General features: G+C 46.0%; 1 protein-coding gene across 3 annotated transcripts in view; it reads right to left on the minus strand.

The window, feature by feature from the left end:
* Positions 1 to 26,188, minus strand: part of MATN2 (matrilin 2) — a 170,962-nt gene that overhangs the window by 85,546 nt on the left and 59,228 nt on the right. For all 3 annotated transcript variants that reach the window (XM_047783552.1, XM_047783551.1, XM_047783553.1), the window contains exons 3-4: positions 20,365 to 20,934; positions 7,936 to 8,058 (exon numbers count right to left, since the gene is read on the minus strand). In XM_047783552.1, the coding sequence (XP_047639508.1) occupies positions 7,936 to 8,058; positions 20,365 to 20,934 (693 nt within the window). The remainder of the gene's footprint in view (positions 1 to 7,935; positions 8,059 to 20,364; positions 20,935 to 26,188) is intronic.

Genomic DNA, 26,188 nt, shown 5'->3' on the forward strand with positions numbered 1-26,188 from the left:
AGCACCACTTACCTTCCAAAACCACCTTGTTCTGAAAATACATATATATATGTGTGTATATATATATATACACATATATATACACATGTGTGTATATATATATATATATATATATATATATATATATATATACATGTGTACCCAATACACACATGTGTACCCAAGAAAGTCTGCTGGGATTTTTATACGGATTGCTTTGAATCAAAAGATCAATTTGGAAAGAACTGATATCTGAGCAATATTTTTTTTGATTCCATGGTTTGATATATCTCTCCATTTATGTATGTCTTTAATTTATTGCAGACATCTTTTGTATTTTGCAGTGTATAACTCGTACACATCTTTTGTCAAAGCCATCCCTAATTTGTACATTACTGATGGTAGTGTAAATGGTACTTTTTAAATGTTTATTTCTGATTTTTGTTGCTAGTATATAAAAACACAAATAATTTTCTAAGTTGACTTTTTATCTTGTGACCTTGCTAAAATCATTAATTAATTTTAGTAGATTTTGAAGATTCTATCGGCTTTTCTACAAATGCAATCACATAATCTGTAAATAAAGGCAGTTTTACTTTTTCCTTACAAATCTGTATGGCTTTCTAATTTCTTTTGATTTTATTATTATATCAGTTGGAACATCTAGTCCAATGTTGAATGGAAGTCTGGCAGTGGACATACTTTCTTGCTCCTTACCTTAGAAGGAAAGCACTTAGTATTTTACTCTTGAGTATGTTAACTATAGGTTTTTTCATAGATGCTCCCTATCAGGTTGAGGAATTTCCCTTTATTTCTAGGTTGTTGAGACCTTTTATCATGAATGAATGCTGGGTATTACCCAATGCTTTTTCTTCATCTACTGAAATGGTGAAATATTTTTTCATATTTAGTCTGTTAATATGGTGAACTGAATTATATTGATTGATTTTTTCTATTGAAATGTAGTTAATGTACAGTATTATACATATCTACAGGTGTACAACATAGTGATTCACAGTTTTAAAAAGTATATATACTCTGTTTATAGACGTTACAAAATACCGGCTAGTCCCTGTGTTGTAAGGTATTTCCTTGCAGCTTATTTTATACACAGTTGGTATCGCAACCCCCACCCCATCTTGCTCCCCTCTTTTTCCCCTCTCCCCACTGCTAACCACTAATTTGTTCGCTATATCTGTGAGTCTGCTTCTTTTTGTCATATTCACTAGTTTGTTGTATTTTTATATTCCACCTAGAGTGATATCATCTGGTATTTGCCTTTCTCTGTCTGGTTTAATTTCACATAGCATAATGCCCTCCACATCCAGTTATGTTGTTGCAAATGGCAAGATTTCATTCTTTTTTATGGCTGAGTAATATTCCATTGTATACAGATATATACCACATCTTCTCTATCCATTCATTTGTGTTTTTTTGTTTGTTTTTGGTTTTTGTTTGTTTGCTTGGTTTTTTCTTTTTCTTTTTTTTTTTGCTTTTTAGGGTCACACCTGCAGCATATGGAGGTTCCCAGGCTAGGGGTCTAATCAGAGCTACAGCTGCCGGCCTATGCCACAGCTGAAGCAAAGTAAGATCCAAGCTGCCTCTGCAACCTACACCACAGCTCATGGCAAAGTCAGATCCTTAACCCACTGATCGAGGCCAGGGATAACCCACAACCTGATGGTTCCTAGTTGGATTTGCTTCCACTGTGACAAGACAGGGACTCCTGCAAAAACTTTTAAATTTAATTAAGTCCCATTTGTTTATTTTTCCTTTTATTTCCTTTCCTTTTGGAGACAAGTCCAAAAAAATGTAGCTATGATTCTGCCTATGTTTTCCTTTAGGGGTTTTGTGGCTTCTGGTCTTACATTTAGGCCTTTAATCCACTTTGAGTTTATTTCTGTATATGGTGTTAGGGAATGTCCTCATTTCTTCTTTTACATGTAGCCGTCCAGTTTTCCAAGACCACTTATTGAAGAGACTGTCTTTTCTCCATTGTGTAGTCTTGCCTTTATCATTAATTGACCATAAGTACATGGTTTATTTCTGGGCTCTCTATCCTATTCTGTTCCATTGGTCTATATTTCTGTTTTTGTGTCAGTGCCATACTCTTTTGATTACTGTAGCTTTGTAGTATAATCTGGAGCCAGTCACTGATTCCTCAAGATCTGTTCTTCTTTCTCAAAATTGTTTTGGCTATTTGGGGTCTTCTCTGTTTTCATACAAGTTTTAGAATTATTTGTTCTAGTTCTGTGAAAAATGCCACTGGTATTTTGATAGGCAATGTTTGACTCTATAGATTGCCTTGGGTAGTATGCTCATTTTAACAATATTAATTCTTCCAATCCAAGAACATGGTATATCTTTTCCATCTACTTGTTTTGTCTTCAATTTCTTTCATCAGTATCTTATAGCCTTCTGAGTATAGATTTTTTACCTCCTTAAGTAGGTTTATTCCTAGGTATTTTATTCTTTTTGATGAGATGGTATATGGGATTATTTCCTTAATTTCTCTTTTTTGATATTCATTGTTAGTGTGTAGAAATGCAGTAGATTTCTATATACTAATTTTGTATCTTGCAACTTTGTTGAATTCATTGATGAGCTCTAGTAGTTTTCTGTAGCATCTTTAGGATTTTCTATGTAAAGTGTCACATCACATATTGATTGATTTTTTTGAATGTTAAACCAACCTTGCATTCTGATGATAAATCCCATTTGGTCTCGATTATATTATATATAAGGATTCTATTTGCTATGTTTTTAAGAATTTTTACATCTACATTCATGCAGAATGTTGGTTATAGTTTTCTTTTCCCTTTCAAATAATGTGACTGTTTTTCTGGCTCATGCTCTTTGATTAGACTCTAATATAAAAGCCATTAAATTGCTTATGTAGCTTGGGAAAATGTCAGGAACATATCTGAAGAATGAAAGCTGTAAAATGCATTTGGTACGGTTCTTAAGAGAGAAAAAATGAGAAATCTGGACAAGAAAGTTTACATTCTCTTGCCAAGTGAAGTTTTCTAAATGTTACGTTTTCATTATTCTTCCAGATAGAGTAAATATTCCAGAAAGGAGGCGAATACAGGGAACACTCCTTATTTTAAAAAAAGAAAGAAAGAAAAGAAGATAAAGTTCTTTCTTGTTAGTAGGAAAAGAATTCAAGGAGAGGGGAATGGTAGAGGGATCTGAACATGTGAAGACAGGCACACTTCACGAGGATTTCCCCCCATTTTTTAAATGAGGAAAGGGAAGGGCATAAATATCTATTGAGCCCTATGGACTATGCATTACGGTAATGCTTTTATGTATGATCTCACAGAATGCTTTTGGAGGGGGATGATGTTTTTGAGGACAGAAGAATCCACAGTGTTGCCTCCAGTACATTCCAAATTGCTTACATGGGCAAAACTTGTAAGGTTAAGATTATTTAATGTGCTTGATCCGGTCTTTAAATGAAAGGGTACATTTTTTGAGATACTAACTATTGTCCAGAAGAGGGTTATCTGAACAGTAAAGAGACCCAAATCCAGATCACCTAAAGATATATTCATGCCTCCCCTGAAAAAGAAAATTAACAGGGGGGAGAGGAGCATTACACTCTTCAATAATCAAAGGCCTTTCTCTTTTTATTTGGAAAAGGAAATAAAATTTTTGGTATATAGCTTCAGATGGCAGAAATGAGATCAAAGGCGGGAATTACAGCAAATAGGGTTTCGGCTCAACAGCTATCCAAGCTCTGTGGAGGTGGGATACAGGTGCTTTGTGACAGCCCTGTGTCCCAGATGGGCAATGACAGTTGGCCGTGCACCATCACTCTGGGACCCCAGAAAGAACTACAATTCCTAATTTAAGGGGAAGGGGGAGCTAAAAGCCTGATAGCCAAGGTCTGTTTCCACTCAAAGAACCTATGAATCAGCTGTGTCTGCCTCCTCTCTCCACACAGGCAAGGTATGAATAGAAAACAGCAGGTAGAGTGTGTGAGTAAGTGTGTGTGTGTGTATGTGTGTGTGAATGCCATCACCTAAGAGTCCCTCTCACAATCATTCTGTAGAATGACTCCCACAGCAGTTGGTAGTGGACTTGGTGGGGGGGGGGGGATGACAATCATTTGCATATTAGTCCTGGTGACTTAGTTCTGAGTCTCCCCTGGGATCAATGAGCCTTTGAACCTGCCTGTCCTCCTGGTCTTGGAGGAGTCTCTCTCGTTGCAGGGTTGTCTGCCACCTGAAGGATCATGGGACAATATCTAATTGTGAGTAAGAACGAGGACTGTGCAGCCACACATAACAGGATATGGGTTCTGGTTTGGTCTCATCACTAACCACATGACCTTGAGGAAATTGTCTCACCTTTTTTGGTACCTTACTCTCCTTATCTGTAAAATGAGGATGCTAAACCGACTTGAAGAGTTCGATGTCAGAGTTAAATGAGATAATGAATATAAAGCACTCAAGAGAGCTCCTGGCACATGTCAAACACTTAATAAGTGGCTAGAGTTATGGGAGCTCTCGTCGTGGTCCAGCCATTAACGAATCCAACTGGGAACCATGAGGTTGTGAGTTCAATCCCTGGCCTTGTTCAGTGGGTTAAGGATCTGGCATTGCCATGAGCTGTGGTGTAGGTCACAGATGTGGCTCGGATCCCAAGTTGCTGTGACTGTGATGTAGGCCGGCGGCTACAGCTCTGATTCGACCCCTAGCCTGGGAACCTCCATAAGCAGCGGGTGCGGCCCTAGAAAAGACCACAAAAAAAAAAAAAAATTAAAAAGTGGCTAGTTAGGCTCAGCCTTGTGTGCAGCACTGAGCTGGGCGGCTGCACTCACTTTTGTCTGCAGTTACCTTGGTTGTCTATTTGATTTACTGCTGTTTTATTCACTATTTGATTTCCAGTCATTTGTATGGGGCCTGGCACATCTTAAAGGCTCAGAACTAGAAACGGCTGTGTTCTCACTGCTTTCCAAGCCCACGGAGTCCCTCTCCATATTGGTGGGGACAGATCCCCTCCAGCAGCTCAGAAACAGAGGTCAGGGTATGGCCCAGCCTTCCCTTGGCACAACTTTAATTGTCCCCCAGGCCAAAATCATGCAGCGAGCCACATCTGCAACCTACACCATAGTTCACGGCAGCGCCAGATACTTTAACCCACTGAGAGAAGCCAGGGATCGAACCCGCACCCTCATGGATACTGGTCGTGTTCTTAACCCACTGAGCCACAATGGGAACTCAGAAAAGAGTTATTATCATCTTTTCCTGGAAGAGCGAGAACTGCTCTTTAGGACTGGATGTATCAAGTGCAGTGCTGACAATAAAGGTGGTGTAACTGATTCCGGGTGATCGGAGGGCTGGTCAGCTGGGCCAGCAGAGCCCTGGCTCCAGCTCCTGCCCTGCTCCCTCACCTCGAAGCCCTTCCCTCCCACTCCCTTGCTGCCTGACACCAGTGAATCTCAAAGTGTGACAGCAATCTCAGTCAGAAGTTCATGAAAAGTGCAAACTCAGAGGTCCCCACCCCAGACCTGCTGTCTCTGCATCTCCAGGGGGTGAGACCCAGGGCTTGGTTCCTGGGTGACTCTTAGTTATGGAAGCTTGAGAACCACCCCCTGGATTCAGCTCCCCGCCCCAGCTTCCCTGCCCCCCCCCCATCAGCCTGCCCAAAGCCCAGGCAGTTTTGGCATCACACTCTTTGCACCCACTGCCCTAGAACAGGAGGAAGCCAAGGCCAGAGCCACACTTGGGGGAGCCTGGGGCTCAGGACATGAGGTGGGACCAGGTGGGGGGTGGGGTGGGGTGGCAGATCTGGTGTGTGGGGAGGGCCCAGCTCATGACATCAGGGGGAGAACTGTTTGTTTTTTATTTGCTGGTCTCAAAATTCCTCTGAATTGTCTAAGCCAGCCCCCAGAAAATGGACATCGGCAGAGGCCTGGATTGCAGTGAATCACGGGAGCAGGAGACAAGGAGGGGCATTTCTGGTGCTCAGAAGAAGGGAAAGGCAGGACCAGAGGTAGCAACATGTTGGCGGGCTGAGCGATCTGCGGAGGAGCCCAGGGCAGGGCAGCTCCTGGAGAGGACAGGGTGGGGTCTAAGAAGATGTTGTTTGCTGAGCAGCGTGTGAGGTGACCTCGCCTGGGCTCCCCCCCGATCTCCAGTAAATTCTATTAAACCCGTGAACATATGCTACGAGTGATGTTTTTGTTATGGAAACTGAAGAAGGGTCCAGCAGAAGGCCAGGATGGTTCAGGCTCCACTCCACAAACAACCTGGGATCCTGGGGTCTGAGAGGAGATGCAGAACACAGCCTCCCCCTCACCACACCCGCCCCTCCCTGGCGTTCACCGAGTCTGAGGGCTTTGGGCTCAGAGGCCACAGAACTGGAGGAGTGGAACAGATGTTCCCTAATGGGGGGGCAGGGAGGGCAGAGAGGCCCCTGGCCAACCACCCTCAACCCAGTGAAAAGTGAGAAGACAAAAGGAAAATGTGGTTTGGCTCTATAAATGCGATACTAATTACAGCCATTTGTGCAAACTGCTTTCCATTAATGCTTAATTGCCTACCATGCGGTATAATAACAATTACGCATTGCATGACCTACATGTCAGATTAGCTGAGTTTTATTTGTCTCCATGTGGGCCAGTCTTCCTCATGTCTTGAGGAAGCCTGGCTGTCTGTGGACTAACACAATGGCTTTATTTATAGCTTGGAAAAAAAAAAAAAGTATAAGCAGAACACTCAGTGTATGGGTAATTCTCTCCTCTAAGAGACGGATTAGCTCATGCGCTTCAAATGTCCGTATATTGTCTAGTTTGAAGTTTGGCCAAAAAAGAGGATGTGAGTCTTATTAATGCTTTATATCTGTTTGCCCTTTTTTACTTAGGAGATATATAGAGCATCCCTCACCAAAGCAACTAGATCCCTGCCCACCGCTAAAACAGAACTTGAATAATGATTCCCGGCCAATGTTAATGGCCCATCCTAAATCCACGCTTCAGGGAAAAAGATAAAATACAGAAACAATTCCTCAGGGCACAGGCAATAGAAACAGCAGAAGAAAAGGCTCTTAAATGATTGCTCCTTCAGAACAATTTGGAAGTAGGAGTTCCTGATGTGGCTCAGGGAGTTCCCATTATGGCTCGGTGGTAAGGAACCTGACCAGTATCCATGAGGATGCAGGTTCGATCCCTGGCCATGCTCAGTAAGTTAAGGATCCGGCATTGCCGTGAGCTGGGATGTAGGTCTCAGACAAGGCTTGGATCCGAGTCACTGTCGTTGTGGCATAGGCTGGAAGCTGCAGCTCCTATTTGACCCCTAGCCTGAGAACTTCCATATGCAGCAGGTACAACCCTAAAAAAAAAAAAAAAAGAAAGAAAGAACAACTTGGAAGTAAAGGACAGCAGCTCATGAATTCAAGGAGGCTATTTCTGAGAAGGAACATCCAATGTTCTTCCAAATTCTTCCTGATGGCCTGCTGTGTGCCTGGCTCTGGCCTTGGTGCTGTGGAGGCAGAGTGGAGGGGCGGGGGGTCAACACAAAATACAGGAGTTACAAAACCCGGTTTCTAGAGAGGTGATGACTTGGTTGAGTGAGGGGCCCCAGATGAATTAAATGGGCTCAGGTAAAAGAAGAAAGAGTGAGGAGTTCCCATCATGGCGCAGTGGTTAACGAATCCAACTAGGAACCATGAGGTTGTGGGTTTGATCCCTGGCCTTGCTCAGTGGGTTAAGGATCCGGCGTTGCGGTGAGCTGTGGTGTAGGTTGCAGATGCGGCTCGGATCCCGAGTTGCTGTGGCTCTGGCGTAGGCCAGCGGCTGTAACTCCGATTCGACCCCTACCCTGGGAACCTCCATGTGCCACGGTCGTGGCCCTAGAAAGGGCAAAAAGACAAAAAAAAAAAAAAAAAGAGAGAGAGAGAGAGAGAGCAGAGAAGGACAGTACAGACACATCAGCAAAGCAGTCTTACTTCTGCAAGTCGTCTGATCCGAGTTGAGGATGTAGCCTTGTTTGCACCTGCAGACGTACGAGCCAGGGGTATTGATGCAGAAGTGGGCGCAGTTGTGCTCCAGGATGCTGCACATGTGGACCGCTGAAAGGGAAGACATGGCCAAGTCAGGCAAGCAGGAAAGCAGGATGCCTTCTCTAATTTCATTCACCCTCAAACATTCGTCCAGAATCTATACTGTGAAGGAGCAGGCAGGACCCAAAGAGGACCAAGCTACAGTCTGTGCCCTCAAGGGGGTTGGCAGCCACTGGTTGAACAAGATAGTTCTATCTAAACACCAACAGCAATACTTAGGTAAAGGGCCACAGAGGATCAAAGGGAAATAATGTTAGGCTGAGCCACGTGAATTGCTGATATCCAACTAAAAACTGGTCAAAGGCAACTTACAGACACAGAAATTAAAAAACAGAAATTTCACAGTTCAATTATTAGTACCCAATTGGAGGGCTCAGAAAGTTTGTTTTCTGGCCACACCTGGGGCATGTGTTCCTGGACCAGGGATTGAACCTGGGCCGCAGTTGCAGCCTGGACCACAGCTATGGTAACACCAGATCCTTAAACTGCTGTGCCACAAGAGAATTTCCTTGGAAAGGGTGATACCACTGCAGACTTTGGCTAATGCGTGGATTTTCAGTAGGCAGCAAGGGGTTTGGAGGAAAAGCTATTAGTTAAATGAGAAGGTGGTAAAGAATTGACAGTGTCTCAGGATCAAGAAAGTAAATCCCAAGAGTAATGTAATTTTTTAATAGGCAAAAGTGTTATGAAAATTTTGGAGTAAAAAATCCATTCATATGTTTCTATAATCTTGATGTCTCAATTTAAAATATTTCTGCATTTAGTTTATGAAGTACCTAGGGTGTCAGATATATTGATGCTTGTATAAATCTGTCGAGCTCATAACAATTCTTATTTTTTTTTTACATCTTAATTTATGACTTCAATCCCTACAATTCAACCTGAACATCCTTAAAATTAATAAGCATCAGTATAAGCAGAGTAACAGCTATGCAAATGTTCTCATAAACAAAAAGGATGTTCATATGTAGGAATATAGTTTTATAAAGCTAAAACAAAAGAGGCTTTCAAAAGTGAATAATCCCCTTATCCAGGGCCTAGGACAACTCAGCTACTGATGAAATCATGGTTTGTCTTAAATATATGTCCTTTATTTCAAAGTAAGAAATGTGGTGGGCAGTAAGTGAAAGTAAAACTTTTTTATTTCATAATAAAACAATTTAGAATGACTACTCTGAGTTTATACTTGTCTGCCTTCTAGCTCCTGTTTAGACACAAATAACACTAGGAAAGTTCATTTAACTTTAGTGTGAAAGAAATCTCTGTTTTTGTGACCGTGGGCAATTGTCTGAACTTCTTTATATTAAATGGGAGTAAAAATAGTAGCAACCTCAGAAGGGCCTTGTAAGGGTTAAAATAATTAAGATAAGGTGCTTAAAACATTGCCCATGAGAATGCCTGATATAAGTTAACTGCATGCAGCAAAGAAGAAGCATGATGGACTTTTATTTTACATACTTGGGTTCATCCTATATATATCCATCTTCAACTTGGTTTTTCACTCAATATTAATATCAGATTCTATCTCTAATGATATATACTATCTTTCATGGAATCTAAGAGGCTCTCAATTTCAGAAATGTTAAAAATGTGAGGACATATACAATTGATCTCATTATTCACAGATTCCATATTTGCCAATTTGCCCACTTGCAAAAAAAATGTATTTGTAACCCTAATGTCAACACTCACAGTTCTCTCATCATTATTTGTGGACATGCTTGGAGTGATGAAAAATTTAGGTCACCCAATGCGCGCATGCCCAGCTGAGACTGAACAAGGTGATGCTCTGAATCGTTTCAGCTCTCAGACCATGAACAAGTGCGTTTTTAAGGTCTTTTTTTTTTTGGTCTTTTTAGGGCCACACCTGAGGCATATGGAGGTTCCCAGGCTAAGGGTCAAATAGGAGCTGTAGCCGCCAGTCTACACCACAGCCACAGCCACAGCCACAGCCACACCAGATCTGAGCCGTGTCTGTGACCTAGACCAAGCTCTTGGAAACGCCGGATTCTTAACTGAGTGAAGCCAGGGATCAAACCTGCGTCCTCATGGATACTGGTCAGATTCATTTCTGCTGAGCCACAATGGGAACTCCTAAGGTCTACTAAGTGCCACACTTTTGGCACTTTCGTGTTTTTGCTTGGTGATTTTGCCGTTTCAAATGGCCCCAAGTGTAGTGCTGAAGTGCTGGTGTTTGCTGCCGTGAAGCATGTGTGGTGTTCAAGAAGGTGGTGAGGTGCCTTACTGGAGTTCCCATTGTGGCACAGTGGTTAACGAATCCAACTAGGAACCATGAGGTTGCAAGTTCGATCCCTGGCCTTGCTCAGTGGGTCAAGGATCTGGCATTGTGGTGAGCTGTGGTGTAGGCCGGCGGATACAGCTCTGATTTGACCCCTAGCCTGGGAACCTCCATACGCCATGGGAGCAGCCCAAGAAATGGCGAAAAGGCAAAAAAAAAAAAGAAGAAGAAGAAGAAGAAGAAGGTGGTGATGTGCCTTACAAAGAAAATGTGTGTGTGATAAAGTTCATTCAGGCTTGAGTGATGGTGCTGTTGGCTGTGAGTTCAATGTTAATGAATCAAAAGTATGTAGTAAAGAAGGTGTCTTTAAATAGAAACACAAGACAAAAAAATAAATAAATACGTAAAAAAATAGAAACACACATAAAACAAAATTATGTATTGATCAGTTGACGACAATGCAGGACCAGAGGCTCAGAGGAACCTAACTCTGTATTTCCCTTAGGAACAATGGTTCAGTAACTTGCTAATCTGAGTTCACCATGACTTTATAGAATATAATTACCAAGAATAATGAGAACCAACTGTATATCTTAGATGTGATCAAATACATTAGATCTAGTTTATTTCTTTTAATTGCTTGATCCATTGCTCATATGACTATTCCTCATTTTATTTAGCCACTCCCCCTGATAGTCCACATTTGAGCAGTGCCCAAACTTTCACTTTCCCAATGCTGTGATGAATATTCTCAAACACATCGCCTTGAGCACATGTGCAATGGTTTCTCCAGAACTGGGTCCTATTTTAAATAGATATCGCGTAATTGCTTTCCAAGACGGCTCATACCAGCAATGACAGTCATGATCCCTACTCCCTCAGAATCCACTCCAAATTATCAAATGTCAAGTTTTTGACAATGTTAAGAGGGAATCATTATCCTGGGTTGGGGTTTTTTTTTGGGGGGGGGGTTGTTTTTTTGTTTTTGTCTTTTTAGGGCTGCATCAGTGGCATATGGAGGTTCCCAGGCTAGGGGTCAAATCGTAGTTACAGCTGCCGGCCTACACCATGGCCACAGCCATGCAGAATCCGAGCCATGTCTGCAACCTACACCACAGCTCACGGTAACACCAGATCCTTAATCCACTGAGTGAGGCCAGGGATCGAACCTGAATCCTCAAGGATACTAGTCGGGTTCTTAACCTGCTGAGCTACAGCAGAAACTCCAACATTATCCTGTTTTTAATTTGCATTTGCTTTCACCCTGGAAGGCTCTCTTTTTTTCCTAGGCTGCTAGAGTCAAATTACCCACGGGCACAGAGGGGTTCCTGTGGGACTCTCAGAGCGTCACTATTTTCTCCTGTAAGGAAGGAGGTCTAAAGTCTCAGCAACCAGCAACATAAGCAGTTATCCGCTGGTACAAGGCCCAAGTGACCAGCCCAGGTGCCTGTCCTCTCACTGAGACCCTGACAGATAATCATTTACGGAGGATGTAGGAGAGAAAATACCTACTGGGCAACAGACAGCACAGGGGTGAAGAGGAAGGCTTCTGGAAATAGACCAAAGCTGACCTTCACCACGACCTTGTATGAATTACTTAATTTCTCTGAACGGCACTTTCTTTACCTGTCAAATGGGGAAATTTAAAGAACCACTGCAGGAGTTCCCGCTGTGGTGCAATGGGTTAAGAACCTGACTGCAGCAGCTTGGGTCACTGTGGAGGCATGGATTTGACCCTGCCCTGGCACAATGGGTAGAATCCAGCATTGCTGCAGTTTCAGGGTAGGTTGCAATTGTAGTTCAAATTCAGTCCCTGGTGGAAGAACTTTCATATGCTGCAGGTGGAGCCATTAAAAAACAACAACAACAAAAAAAAACTATTGCATAGGGTTTGGAGTGACAGCTTGTTACTAAAGCTTGTTTTGGCCATGTACCATAAAAGAAATTGGAACCAGGAATTTGGGGTACTAGAAAGAGCACTGGATTAGAGGCCAAAAAACCTGTGTTTCAGGTCCCCTCCGCCTCAAACAAGTGAGGGACGTTCAGGTTAGTTGGGTAGCTCTTTTAGGCTTATTTCTTTACCTGCAGAATAAAGGCATGAATGGTGTCTAGGGGCCTTCGGGACAGACATTATTTTATCTGTGTAGCACCCCCTTTTGCTAGAAGCTGCTTTCCTTCTCACTCCAAAGACATTATGACTGGTGTACAGGGTTTGATGATCGGAGTCTTTTCTTGGCAGGTAAGCGCTAGAACTGAGAAAAAGAAGGCTATACTGAGGGCAAGCATATCTGGGGGCTGAGGGGGTGTGTGCTTTCTGCCCATGGACCAGAGAAGTCCAAGGCGAGGCAGAGGATGGAGATGGAGAGAGAGAACTTCATTCACTCCTCTTCTTATTTCCATGACTAATATCACACATTCCTCCCTCCTAAAGCTAGTCCAAGTTGAAGTTCTATTACTTTCTTTTTTTTTCTTTTTACAGCTGCACCTGCAGCATGTGGAAGTTCCCGGGCTAGGGGTCGAATTGGAGCCTCAGCTGAGGCCTACGTCACAGCTTGCAGCAATGCCGGATCCCTAACCCACTGAAAAAGGCTAGGGATCAAGCCTGCATCCTCGCAGACACACGTCTGGTTCTTTTTCCTTTTATTTTTTCTTTTCTTTCTTTCTTTCTTTTTTTTTTTTTTTTTTTTTTTTTTGTCTTTTCAGGGCCGCACCCACTGGCATATGGAAGTTCCCAGGCTAGGGGTGGAATTGGAACTGTAGCTGCCGGCCTATGCCACAACCACAGCAATGCCAGATCGGAGCTGCGTCTGTGACCTCCACCACAGCTCATGGCAATGCCGGATCCTTAACCCGCTGAGCGAAGCCAGGGATCGAACCGGCAACCTCATGGTTCCTAGACGGATTCGTTTCCACTGTGCCACAATGGGGAATCCCACGGCTGGTTCTTAACCTACTGAGCCACAATGGGAACTCTGAATTTCTATTACTCTCAATCAAAAGAATCCCAACCACTTTCACTGAGGTAGTATAAAATTTTTCCATTTGTAACATCTACCGGTGAGGGATGAGTGGTACCCAGAGCATCTGGCCTGATGCCTTGCTCTCGCCTGGAGGAGGCCTTTGAAATGCAACTGGAGGGAAGACCACCTTCCAGCCTCCCCTGATGGCCTGCAGGTGGTTTCACATCTCAGAAGGCCTTGTTGGGTAATGCTGGGTCCAGGCTTTGTGTTCAGGGGGAAGAATCACTAAATCAGCAGGCTACGTCTTTGGCAGGATTGGATTTTTAACCAGGAAATATGAATGTTCATAACTGTTAATGAATTAACTAAAGGAATGATCAAAGGAGTGATAGGCTGATGCGGGGTGGGGGGGGGGGTGATCTTGAAAGGAGCAATTCCTGGGGCTGAAGTACGTGTGGACTTTGCCCAGGCTGGTTGATGGAAGGCGTGTCTCAGGAACACTCTTAGGGCCTTCAAGGGGGTCTGGCCCGGGTGGGGTGCGGCTATTAGGATAGGAACAACCAGCCTCCGGCTTCAAATACTGATAAGCTGATAAAGCTTATAAAATATGCTGATAAAGCAGATAGCAAGAGGTGAATTAAGAGCGGCCCTGCCCAGGCTGTGAGTCATGAGAAGGCTCAGGACAGACATGCATTTTGCAGCCCCTAAATTTAGTGTCCTCTCTAACTGGGTGGCACAATTGGCAGGCCCCAGGAATGGGTGGGTTTTGGTCTTCTTGTAGAAAGGGCCTCCATTCACAGGACCCCTGGCCTCCAAGTGTCTCTGGCCATCTCAGGGCGCCCTGAAAATGCAACCTCAGATGATACCCCCCCCCCCGCCCCAGCTATGGCTGGTGTGGGCATTTGCTGCCCGTAGGTACAAAGCCACCGCTGTGCCCGAGGTCACAACCCAGCAGTAGTGAGAGCCAGAGCCAGGAAACCCACTCAAAGTCAGCCTCATTCCAGAGCCTAATCGTTTCCTAAGTGTACCATAAAGGTCCCTGCCTTGATCACACCTGGGGATATCAGGTCTCCATCAATCCACAGGATCCACAGCTCCAGCAGTGCTTTTCAGCTCCACCCAAAGCCGAAGAGCCTCAGTCTGCCCTCTGGAATCCCTTTCTCTGGGTGCACTTTGCCCTCTACTTCCTGCCCAGCACCTCCTCAGCGTTTCTCAAGCTGTGGGTTATGTCTCCTCAGCAGATCAAGAACTTAACAGAGACTCTGGACTCCTTTTTTGTTTTGTTTTCAAGTGAAGAGAGAAAACTACTGAAAATATTCTTTCCCTGGCTTGCTGCAGGCATCCTCCCTACCCATCTCTAGCCAGGAAACTCCTACGCGTCTTTCAAGTCTGTGGAGCACATAGCAGTTAAGATGTAGGTTCTGTGCCGGCAAGCCGGGGTTCACACCCCAACTCGACTCCTTAGTGCTATGGGACTTTGGACGAGTTATGGAACCTCTGGGCCTCAGTTTCCTCTTCTGTAAAATGGGAATTATAAGAGCATCCACATCACAGGTTGGATGTGAGAAGAAGATGAGTAAACATATGCCAAGAGCTCCAAAAAGCACATGCACATATGAATACCAGTAAGAGTTATTATTATTATTATTTCCTCCTTAAAGTATCTCCTGGGAGTTCCCACTGTGGCACAATGGGATTGGCGGTATCTCTGCTGCTTCAATCCCCAATCCTGGATCTGGTGTTGCCACAGCTGTGGCAGAGGTCAAAACTGCGGCTCAGATCTGATCCCTGGCCCAGGAACTGCATATGCCATGGGGCAGCCAAAATTAAAAAAAAAAAAAAATAGCAACTTGGAGTTCCTGTTGTGACTCAGTGGAAACAAATTTGACTAGCATCAATGAGGATGTAGGTTCGATCCCTGGCCTGACTCAGTGGGTTAAGGATCCAGTGTTGCCATGAGCTGTGGTATAGGTTGCAAGCAGGGCTCAGATTCAGCATTGCTGTAGCTGAGATGTAGGTCAGTGGCTACAGCTCTCATTTGACCCCCAGCCTGGGAACCTCCATATGCTGCGGGTGTGGCCCTAAAAAGACAAAACAAAACAAAAACACAACGTCTTCTGGATGCCCTAGGCACACCCAGGCATTCTTTGATCAGAATCCTCCAGTACCAGGTGACTTTCCAAGGCCACTGAAGTGCACACCTCATATAGCCAACATCACATTTCTCTGTCATAAGAGCATCTTCCCACCAGCCCAGAACTCCCTGGCCTTGGTAAGAGCTCTAGAGCCAGAACGACTCCAATTCTGCTACTTAAAGCTGTTGCTTCTCCTTTCTAGCCCTCAGTTTCTCCTTCTGCAAAATGGGGATAATAATAGCACCTGCTTCACAGGGCTGTTAGAAGTATTCAAAGAAATAATGTATGCAAAGTACCTAGCCTACGACAAAATTAGCTGTTTTTCAGCATGTAGCTTAATAAATGGTTAAGGAACAAATGAGGCTTCCAAAACCCCAGAGAACTGCCACCTGCAACATGGAAGACACTCATGGCTGTTGTCTGAGGACTGGAGGGCAGGTCAAAGAGGAGGCCATCTGCCTCTCTGCTGGTTCTCCACGTGTCTGACTGTAATCACACACAACACGATGCACACTGGACAGGACTCTACAGTTAATAATGCCTGTTCCCCTATCTACTCTCCACAGGTAAACTCCCCACTTTATGGATGTGCTCCGCATTTTTACAGCTGGCAGGTGGGGCCACTGAGACTTCAGTTGGCCCTCTCTACCGCAAAGGCTTCCCATCAAACTCGGAGGCGAATGTCACCCTCAGAGCTGGTGTATCTAGCAGGCTGGACTGCCGAGGCAGCCATCAGAAACCCATTTACCAGAGTTCCTGTCGTGGCTCAGTGGTTAACGAATCCGACTAGGAACCATGAGGTTGTGGGTTCGATCCCTGGCCTCGCTCAGTGGGTTAAGCATCTGGTGTTGCTGTTAGCTATGGTGTAGGTTGCAGACGCGGCTCGGACCCTGAGTTGCTGTGGCTCTGGCGTAGGCCGGCTCTACAGCTTGGATTAGACCCCTAGCCTGGGAACCTCCATATGCCACAGGAGCAGCCCAAGAAATGGCAAAAAGACAAAAACAAAAAAAAAGAAAGAAAGAAAGGTAAGAAACCCATTTACCTTAAAAGAGGAATTTATAGGAGTTCCCGTTGTGGCTCAAAGGGCTAAGAACCCAGTACAGTGTCTGTGAGGATACAGGTTCAATCCCTGGCCTCAATCAGTGGCTTAAGGATCTGGTGTTGCTGTGAGCTGTGGTGTAAGTTGCAGACGTGGCTCGGATCCCACATTGCAGTGGCTGTGATGTAGGCTGGCAGCTGCAGCTCCAGTTCAACCCCTGGCCCAGGAACTTCCATATGCTGCAGGTGCAGCCCTTAAAAAAAAAATTTATATCTCCCCACATGAAAAGAAGTAAAATGAGGAAATGAGTGAGAGGCTTGGAAGCAGAACCCACCATCTCCTGGCTGTTTGTTCTTGGGGGATTCACTTCACAAGTTTACAGTCCTGGAAACGGAGGGATAATATGGTGCTGCCTCCCCAGATTTTCATGAGGGTCAAGTGCGAAAACACAAGAGAAAGTGCTTTATAAATGTTAGCTACTGCGAGCTCTACTGCACGGTTGCTAAAGAGGCCCTGGGGTCTCCTTAACCTTTCAAGACAGTTGACGAGTCTGCTCCGTGGAGCCCTGAGATGCGGGAAGAGAGGGAGGGGTCATCTGTGGGGTGAAAAGGGGGATCCAGTTAGAGGGCCCCAATGAATGAATGAATGGCATCATGCTGATGTTTTCTTAGAGCTTCTAGATGACAAAAAAAGGGTGGGGAGGGATCCAAACTGCCTTTTAATTCTGCTGCCTGGCCATAAAGCCCACAGAAGATTCTTCTATGAACAAGTCCACGTCTTTCCCCTCGTCATATTATCTTTCCATTCGCTGATAAATTCAGAGCACGTATAAAAGAACGCCTCCATTAATATTTTCCAAGACAAATGAATACACCCATCAAAACTGTTACAGAACCAATTTCTTTCTTTTCTTTCTTATTTCTTTTTTTTTTTAATATTTCCAGGAAAGGGGGAATATAAATTCTGCAGAAGTCATTTAAAAGTCATAAACCTTAAAAATGTCTGCAGCGCGTTCTGCTGGCTGAAGTTTTCCAGGTGACTCAGGCCACGGCACGCCACAGCAACCCAGCCCCTCTGCAGTGCCAGGGAAAATGGCACATCTGAATCTTTTCCAAGTGCCATTGCAAAGAAAAAGGGTTTTTTTTTCCCCCTTTCATGGCGCTGACTTTTTAAAGTAAATCTTTTGACTGTGGAGTCAAGAAACACTGGGGTCTCTGCTTTCTGAAGTTTGTTTTTGGTAGAGAATTTTTTTTTTTTAAAAAGACACACCAAAAGCACACTGTTCTTAAAATTACAATGAGGTATCACCTCACTCCACTCAGAATGGCCATCATCAAAAGGTCCATAAGTAACGAATGCTGGAGACGGTATGGAGATGAGAGGAATGTAAATCGGTAAAACCACTATGGAGACCATATGGAGTTTCCTTTAAAAACTAAAAATAGGAGAGCCCGTCGTGGCTCAGTGGTTAACGAATCCGACTAGGAACCATGAGGTTGCGGGTTCGATCCCTGCCCTTGCTCAGTGGGTTAAGGATCCAGCGTTGCCATGAGTTGTGGTGTAGGTTGCAGATGTGGCTTGGATCCTGCATTGCTGTGGCTGTGGCGCAGGCCGGCAGCTACAGCTCCGATTAGACCCTTAGCCTGGGAACCTCCATATGCTGTGGGAGCAGCTCTAGAAAAGGCAAAAATACAAAAAAAAAAAATTAAAAATAGAGCCACCAGATGATCCTACAATCCCACTCCTGGGTATATATCCAGTCAAAACAATGAAACTCAAAAATTAAGTTTATACAAATTTTTTTTAAAAAATTTAGTTTCTATAAGAAAACAATCACTGTGCCGGACACCTGAAACTAATATGATATAGTAAATCAACTCTACTTCAACAAAAAAAATAAAAAATAAAAATTTGGGAGTTCCCATTATGGCTCAATGGCAATGGAGCAGACTAGTATCCATGAAGACGTGGGTTCAATCCCTGGCCTTACTCAGTGGGTCAGGGATCTGGCATTGCTGTGAGCTGTGGTATAGGTCGAAGATGTGGCTTGGATCCTGTGTTGCTGTGGCTGTGGCGTAGACTAGCAGCTGTAGCTCGGATTTGACCCCTAGCCTGGGAACTTCCATATGCCACAAGTGGGGCTCTAAAAACCTAAATAAATAAAAATTTTTTTTTTAAATCTGAAACTAATTTTTTTAAAAAAAGCACATTGTTCTTCCTTCTGAGGCTTCCATGGGGCAAGGGGTGGGTGGGGGTTAGTTTTCTAGGCTTTGTCACATTCTGAGAACTGGTCCTCAGGTTCCTGCTCCCAGGGAGTTGGAAATGAGTCTGATCTTTAAGCTCACTCTCCATTCATACTCCAGAGATATCCTAGTCATTTCAGAATAGATACTTGTTTTCCCATCAAAGCAGCATGGCAGTAGGAGGTGACAGGGACCAGTGGGGTGGGCAAGGCAGGACTAGACATTGTTTACCAGGTCAAGAGATATGCTTCCTGTTTGCAGGGACTAGCATGGAGCCAGGGTTGGCATCCTGGGTCGCTGCCCCCCTGGAGTAGGAAGAAAAGACAGGCATAGGACTAGAAACCATGAGGTTTTGGGTTCAATCCCTGGCCTTGCTCAGTGGGTTGAGGATCCGGCATTGTGGTGAGCTGTGGTGTAGGTGGCAGACACAGCTCGGATCTGGCGTTGCTGTGGCTGTGGCGTAGGCCGGTGGCTACAGCTCCGATGACACCCCTAGCCTGGGAACCTCCATATGCCGCGGGTGTGGCCCTGAAAAGACAAAAAAAAAAAATGAAGAAGACAGAGATAGAAGCAGGAAAGTGGGGAGATGGAAGGCAAGTTGATTTGCTGGGAAAACTGAGGCAGGAGCTCTGCTCGGAGGGGACTGGGAGGAGTCTGACAAGGACGGGAGAGAGAAGCCTCGTGGAGAGCAGGGTTAGAAAGCAAGACGGGGAAGAAGACCCTCAGAGCAGAGGAACGAGGCTCCCGGACTTGGGGAGGCCTGTCCTTGCAGGGGTCGGGAGGCACCTGCCATCGTAACAGGTGGGGAGCCACCAGGAGCACATCTTGGTCCTCCCCGTACGCGGGGCCTCTTTCTGGGCTGAGAGAGCCTCCACTGCTAGCACCACTGTGAGCCAAAAATGCTCCACATCCCACACCATCCCAAGAAAAAGTATAGTATTTTTTTTGCTCTCCCATTCCCATGCTTACTCCAACTCATGAATCCCAGCTTAGGGAATAGCAGGATAGTCCAGTGAGCTGGAGAAAAACCTCACCTGCCTACTTTTTCTCATCCTGCGGTTTGGTTGGAGTGTAAATAAATGTTCCTTCCCTAGGGAAATCGCCCTGAGCCTCCTGGCCTAGGCTCCAGTCCTGCCCCATAGTCTTCCTTGGTGACCCTATTAGAACTACAGCTCCGGGGAGTTCCCGTCGTGGCGCAGTGGTTAACGAATCCGACCAGGAACCATGAGGTTGCGGGTTCGGTCCCTGCCCTTGCTCAGTGGGTTAAGGATCTGGCGTTGCCATGAGCTGCGGTGTAGGTTGCAGACGCGGCTCGGATCCCGCGTTGCTGTGACTCTGGCGTAGGCCAGTGGCTACAGCTCTGATTCGACCCCTAGCCTGGGAACCTCCATATGCTGTGGGAGCAGCCCAAGAAATAGCAAAAAGACCAAAAAAAAAATAATAAATAAATAAATAAATAAATCCACATGTAAAAAAAAAAAAAGAACTACAGCTCCTTGCTTATGTCTGGAATTGCATCCTGAATATGTCTCCTTGGCCAGAGCTAAGCCCCCAGAGAACACAGTGTCTACCTTGGCCTTTGCGGAACAGCCCTGGCCAGCAGAGTCCCCGCAACCAGGGAGCCCAGAACCAACACTGGGAGATAACCAAACACATCTTCGTGATTCCCAGAGAAGAGTCACCCCGGAGCAGGACTTACTGCACAGCTTGGTCTGGAACACGGAGGTCAGCGACTCCATCTGGCTGAAGTTGGCCACCAGGAAGACGTGGTCCTCGTGGGGCTCGCTCCCGATGGCCTTCAGGGTGTTGAAGTCCACTTGGCCCACGCCGATGGCAAAGATCAGGATGCCCGTGTTCCGGGCCTTGGCAGCCACCTCGGCCACCGAGTCCTGGGGCCGCCCGTCCGTCACGATCATGATGACCCGCGGCACGTTCTCCCGCAGGGGCCGGGCGCCCTCTGCTTCCGAGAAGGCGATGTTCAGGGCGTACTGGATGGCCAGCCCGGTCATGGTGCCCGTGGACAAGTGCCGCATCCTCTTGATGGCGCGCTCCACCTCCGACTTCCTCTTGAAGGTCTTGAGGGAGAATTCGTTCTTGACGGTGCTGCCGTACTGCAGCAGGCCCACGCGGGTGACATCGGGGCCGATGTCCAAGAACTGCAAGATGTCCACCAGGAACTCCTTGACCTTTGCGTAGTCGTGGGTGTGGACGCTGCGGGAGCTGTCGATGATGAAAACCAGGTCCGCCCGCTTGTTCTCACAAGAGCTCTCTGGGGAGAGGAGGGAAGCAAATGCATCAGAGGGGGGTCAAGGGCCCAGCGGGGCTCCTGCTGCAAACCTTAGGGCAGGAGCATCACCTTTCGAATCTCCCATCCTCATCACTGTTCTTTCCCCCTCGAGAAAGTTGTAAGGGTGGACCTGGGATGACTGGGTGAGTGTGCGTTTGGGCTACAAACAGATAACTGGGTTTTTTTTTCTTTTTTTCTTTTTCTTTTTTTGTTTTTAGGGCCTCACCTGTGGCCTATGGAGGTTCCCAGGCTAGGGGTCCAATCGGAGCTACAGCTGCCGGCTACAGCCACAGCAACACCAGATCCAAGCCACGTCTGCGACCGACACCACAACTCCCGGCAACGACGGATCCTTAACTCACTGAGCAAGGTCAGGGATCAAATCTGCATCTTCATGGACACTTTGTCAGGTTCTTAAAAGGCGGAGCCACAATGGGAACTCCCAGATACTATTTCTTTTCACAAGATAAATGAACTCCAATTTCTAGAAAGTCATCCACGCAGGGTTTTTAAGTGGGCAAATACATGAGTAGGGTTAAATTATTTACAGCACAGCACATAAGCTTGGCTGGATGATGCGGGGAGCATAGAAGCAGCGTAGGATAGGGACACATGTCAAGGAGCCTACAGGTCACCTGGGGAGACTTAACTAATGGAACAAGGAAGGAATACCTAGTTGGAAACTATGGGGTGCTGACACTACATGTTCAGAGAACAGGGATATTAGTGGGCTGGGGTCAAGGAGATGGGACACGAGCTGGCTTTATGGATGCGAAGTGTTTGGACTGAAAGAAGGGGCGCATGGAGATGGAACACATGAACAAAAGCCCAGGATGCCATGAATAGAGGGGATAAGAGAATAAGTGATGACGGCACTGCTAGGAGTCCCAGACAGGGATCAAGGAGCAGCCTGAAGCCAGTTGCAAAAGGACTTTAATTTCAGACTGAAAAATTTGTACAGGAGGCCGCAGGTGATGGGCATGATATGATTAGTGTTATGTTACATAACTTATCTGTAGGGAAGTTATGTAACAAAAAGTCTATTGAGTTGGGCAGAAGTTTGTGAAGAGGGTGTGGACAAAAAGGAATCCTTGTACACGGCTGGTAGGAATGTACATGGGTACAGTCACTGTGGAAAACTATAAAGAGCTTTCTCAAAAAACTACAAAGAGAACTTCCATATGACCCAGCAATCCCACTCCTGGGCATCTATCCAACTTGAATTCAAAAAGACACATGCAGAGTTCCCATTGTGGCTCAGTGGTTAATGACTCCGACTAGGAACCATGAGGGTGCAGGTTCGATCCCTGGCCTTGCTCAGTGGGTTAAGGATCCGGTGTTGCCGTGAGCTGTGGCGTAGGTTGCAGACGTGGCTCAGATCCCGCGTTGCTGTGGCTCTGGCGTAGGCCGGTGGCTACAGCTCTGACTCGACCCCAAGCCTGGGAACCTCTATATGCTGCAGGAGCAGCCCAAGAAAGAGCAAAAAGACACATGCACCTCAATGTTATTGCAGCACTATTTACAATAGCCAAGACGTGGAAGCAACCTACATGTCCATGGACAGATGAATGGAGAAAGAAGCTGTGGCCCATGTATACAATGGAATATTACTTAGCAAAAAAAAAAAAAAATGAAATTCTGCCATTTGCAACATGGATGGACATTATGCTGAGTGAAATAAGTCAGAAAGAGAAAGATGACTACCATATGATATCATTTCTATGTGAAATCTAAAAATTCAAGTTGTGAATATAAGAAAAAAGAAACTATCTCATAGAGAACAAACTAGTGGTTACCAGTGGGGAGATAGGGGTGGGGGGTAAGATAGGGGTAGGGACTGAGGTACAAACTATTATGTATAAAGTAAGCCACAAGCATGTATTTTACAACACAGGGAGAGTCAATATTTTATAATTACTATAAATGGAGTATAACCTTTAAAAATTGTGTATCACTATATTGTATACTTATATTGACATCAACTATACATCAATTGATTTTTTTTCTTTTTTTTTTTTTGCTTTTGGCTTTTTAGGGCCGCACCTGCAGCATATGGAAGTTCCCAGGTGAGGGGTCAAATCGGAGTCATAGCTGCCGACCTATACCACAGCCACAGCAACACAGGATCTGAGCTCCATCTGCCACCTACACCACAGCTCACGGCAACGCCAGATCCTCAACCCACTGAGCGAGGCCAGGGATCAAACCCTCATCCTCATGGATACTAGTCGGGATTGTAACCCACTAAGCCACAGTGGGAACTCCTCCATTGTTTTAAAAAGAAAAAAAACTCCATTGAGGCAGTTTGCAGGGTGAATAATCCGGACCATTGTTGCACTCATCTGGTTGAGAGGGGAATTCAGTCTCAACCAGGGGTGGGGAGTAGGGCGCAGTCGTGGAAACGGCTTGGCCGAGCAACATTTCAACAAAAGACACAGTTAAACTGGAAAAAAGTAAATGTCAAAATCTCCCCCATAAGTATGCAAAGAACATACTTATTCTTATTCCTTAAGCACTCAAGCAAGAAGGTATTCCGGGAAAAGCATAAGAATGAGTGAGAAGAGAGGCTTCCAGCCTCAGAGGGTGGAGGTTGGGCGTTCCTGCTGGAATTTCTCAGAGGTACTGAGCTGGGGCCCCCAGCCCTTCCCCTCTTCTCCCTTTCCTGGACTTCCCACAGCTAAATCCAGATTTGACAGGGATTAGAAAAGGGATCTCAAATGCTTGCCCTAAATCCCTATCACCACAGCTGCAAGAAAGAGGGAGAAAGCCAAAAAACGAAGGAGTGAACCAAGTCATTAAAATGAGCCGGTGGAAAGGCCCGTGAGGTCATCCTGTCCCGTCCCCAGGCTGGACCTCGCCCCTGAGTGCCTGCACACACACCTCGGCTGCTGCAGCCTAACCCATCCCATGATTTTAGGGGAGGAGACCACCCCCCATGCCAGCATCATGGCAGGAACCCAACCTTCTGTGGCACCCACATGTAACACTGGGGGCTGTGTGATTTACGGTGAGTTTCTCAAACCAGAGCCCCCAGAACCTGCCCTTAGAGACCCAGGGATAAAAATCAGTATCAACCCTGACATTTGCAGGGTGGGTTTTTTCGGGGGGGGGGGCGGGGGCCACACCCGTGGCATATGGAGGTTCCCAGGCTAGGGGTCGAATTAGAGCCACAACTGCCAGCCTACACCACAGCCAGAGCGACACTGGAACCAAGCTGCTTCTGCAACCTACATCACAGCTCACAGCAATGCCAGATCCCTAACCCACTGAGCGAGGCCAGGTATCAAACCCACAACCTCATGGTTCCTAGTCGGATTCCTTTCTGCTGCGCCACAACAGGAACTCCTGCAGGGTGTTTTAACATCTTTACTCCAGAAAGCTTTCATGACTCTGATCTCATTTGATTTTCAGAACCAGCTCTTAGTACAGAGCTAGGAATATCATACCCACTGCATAGATGGGAACATGATGGTACTAAGAGTCTGAACATTTCTTACAATTTTGAAAAAGAAAAGCCACATGGAGAGAATAATAACGCCCACCTCACTGGGTGTGTGTGAGCCACTGAGGAAATGCTGCGGAGAAAGGGCGTAGCCTTGGCCCAGCATGTGCGAACCCCTAATAGGTGGGAGTCACGTGGGTGGTGTTCCTCCCCCACACCACTCCCCATGCCCCTCCCTCCTCAGCAACCCCCACCAGGCCCAGCCTGGGTAGGGGCAGGGTTGCTGCTGCTGTCTGTGTAGCTGGTACCACAAGCTGGCACCTGCCCAGGGGATCACCGGGGCCTGAAATCCAGCCCCACCCTGAGCCCCGGGCACTGAGTCCACCCTGCGAGGCACCTGGAGAGGTGGCCTTTCTCTAATTTTCACAAAAGTGCCAATGATGCAACAGGGGACCTGGGGTCAGAGCAATGCATGACAGACCTGCGGATCCCAGGAAAGAACACAGGGGCCAGTCAGCACTGAGATGGGACTGAACTTACTGTAGGGAAGATGATATCACCTGCTGAGGATCAGTACCAGCCCTGGACCCTGCCCTGGACAAGGATATTAATGAAAGGCTCCTGGGAAAGGGCAGAGGGAGACCCCCTAAGAATTCTCCTCCTCCAGAGATCTCTGGAAGCAGGGGGCCCCCCTGGCACTGGGATTCTCATTGTGGGTCTTAGTCATGGCGTCAACATCCTAGCAAGCATTGCAATCGATTTCAAGGGAAGCCTGGGAGAACCAGGGGCAATTACACGCTAAACCGGATTAGTTCCCATCGAAACAACCCACAGTTTCCACAATGCCTGGCATTTACGAAAACATGAGAAAGGCTCAAAGTAGTGTTGGAGCTGCCAAGGCAGCTGTGACTGGGAGCTGGAAAGCTCAAGTCTCGAAGCCAGGTAACAGAGCTTCTTGAGGACGTATTGAGAGCTCAGAGCCACGGCTCCACAGCTTTTTGGGGCCGGTTCACTGGGTCTCAAACTCAGGGTGCCTTCTGGTTCCCAGGAGGACTTGTTAAAAACTAAGATCAGGGAGTTCCCCTTGTGGTGAAGCAGAAATGAACCTGACTAGTATCCATGAGAATGCGGGTTCCATCCCTGGCCTCGCTCAGTGGGTCAGGGATCCAGTGTTGCCGTGAGCTGTGGTGTAGGTCACAGACGTGGCTCTGATCCAGTGTTGCTGTGGCTGTGGCGGAGGATGGCAGCTACAGCTCTGATTCAACCCCTAGCTTGGGAACTTCCACATGCCTTGAGTGGGACCCTAAAAAGCAAACAAAACAAAATGAAACAAAACAAAAAACAAAAAAATGGAGATCAGCGAGCCACACCCCCAGAGCTTCTGATTCTGTAAGTCTAAGCTGGCATCTGAAAAGAGCATTTCTAGCAAGTTCCTGGGTGAAGTTGATGCCACTGTTCCAAGGACCACACTCTGAGAAATCACCAGTTTAAGAAAGGAAGTTCTGGCAAGTCTGGACTTCACTACCTCACCATGAATTCCCCAGCATGGGAAACTAGCCGTCTTTGCAGCCATATAGCTGGGAATAAAGTCTTCAGTCAACGTTTGTGGAATTAAAAGAACTCTGGGTGGTGGAGAGAGGCTTTGGGGGAAAGGACTGAGTAAGGGCAGGCAATTGAAGGAGGTGGATTAAAACCACAGAGTCAAAAAATTGCTCCAGGAGATCTGGGTCCTGCTAACAGCATTGCAGATTCTAGGACCCAAATCTTTGCCATTTTATGAGGGAGCATCCCCAC

The sequence above is a fragment of the Phacochoerus africanus genome, chromosome 6 (assembly GCF_016906955.1).
Source record: "Phacochoerus africanus isolate WHEZ1 chromosome 6, ROS_Pafr_v1, whole genome shotgun sequence".
NCBI lineage: Eukaryota > Metazoa > Chordata > Mammalia > Artiodactyla > Suidae > Phacochoerus > Phacochoerus africanus.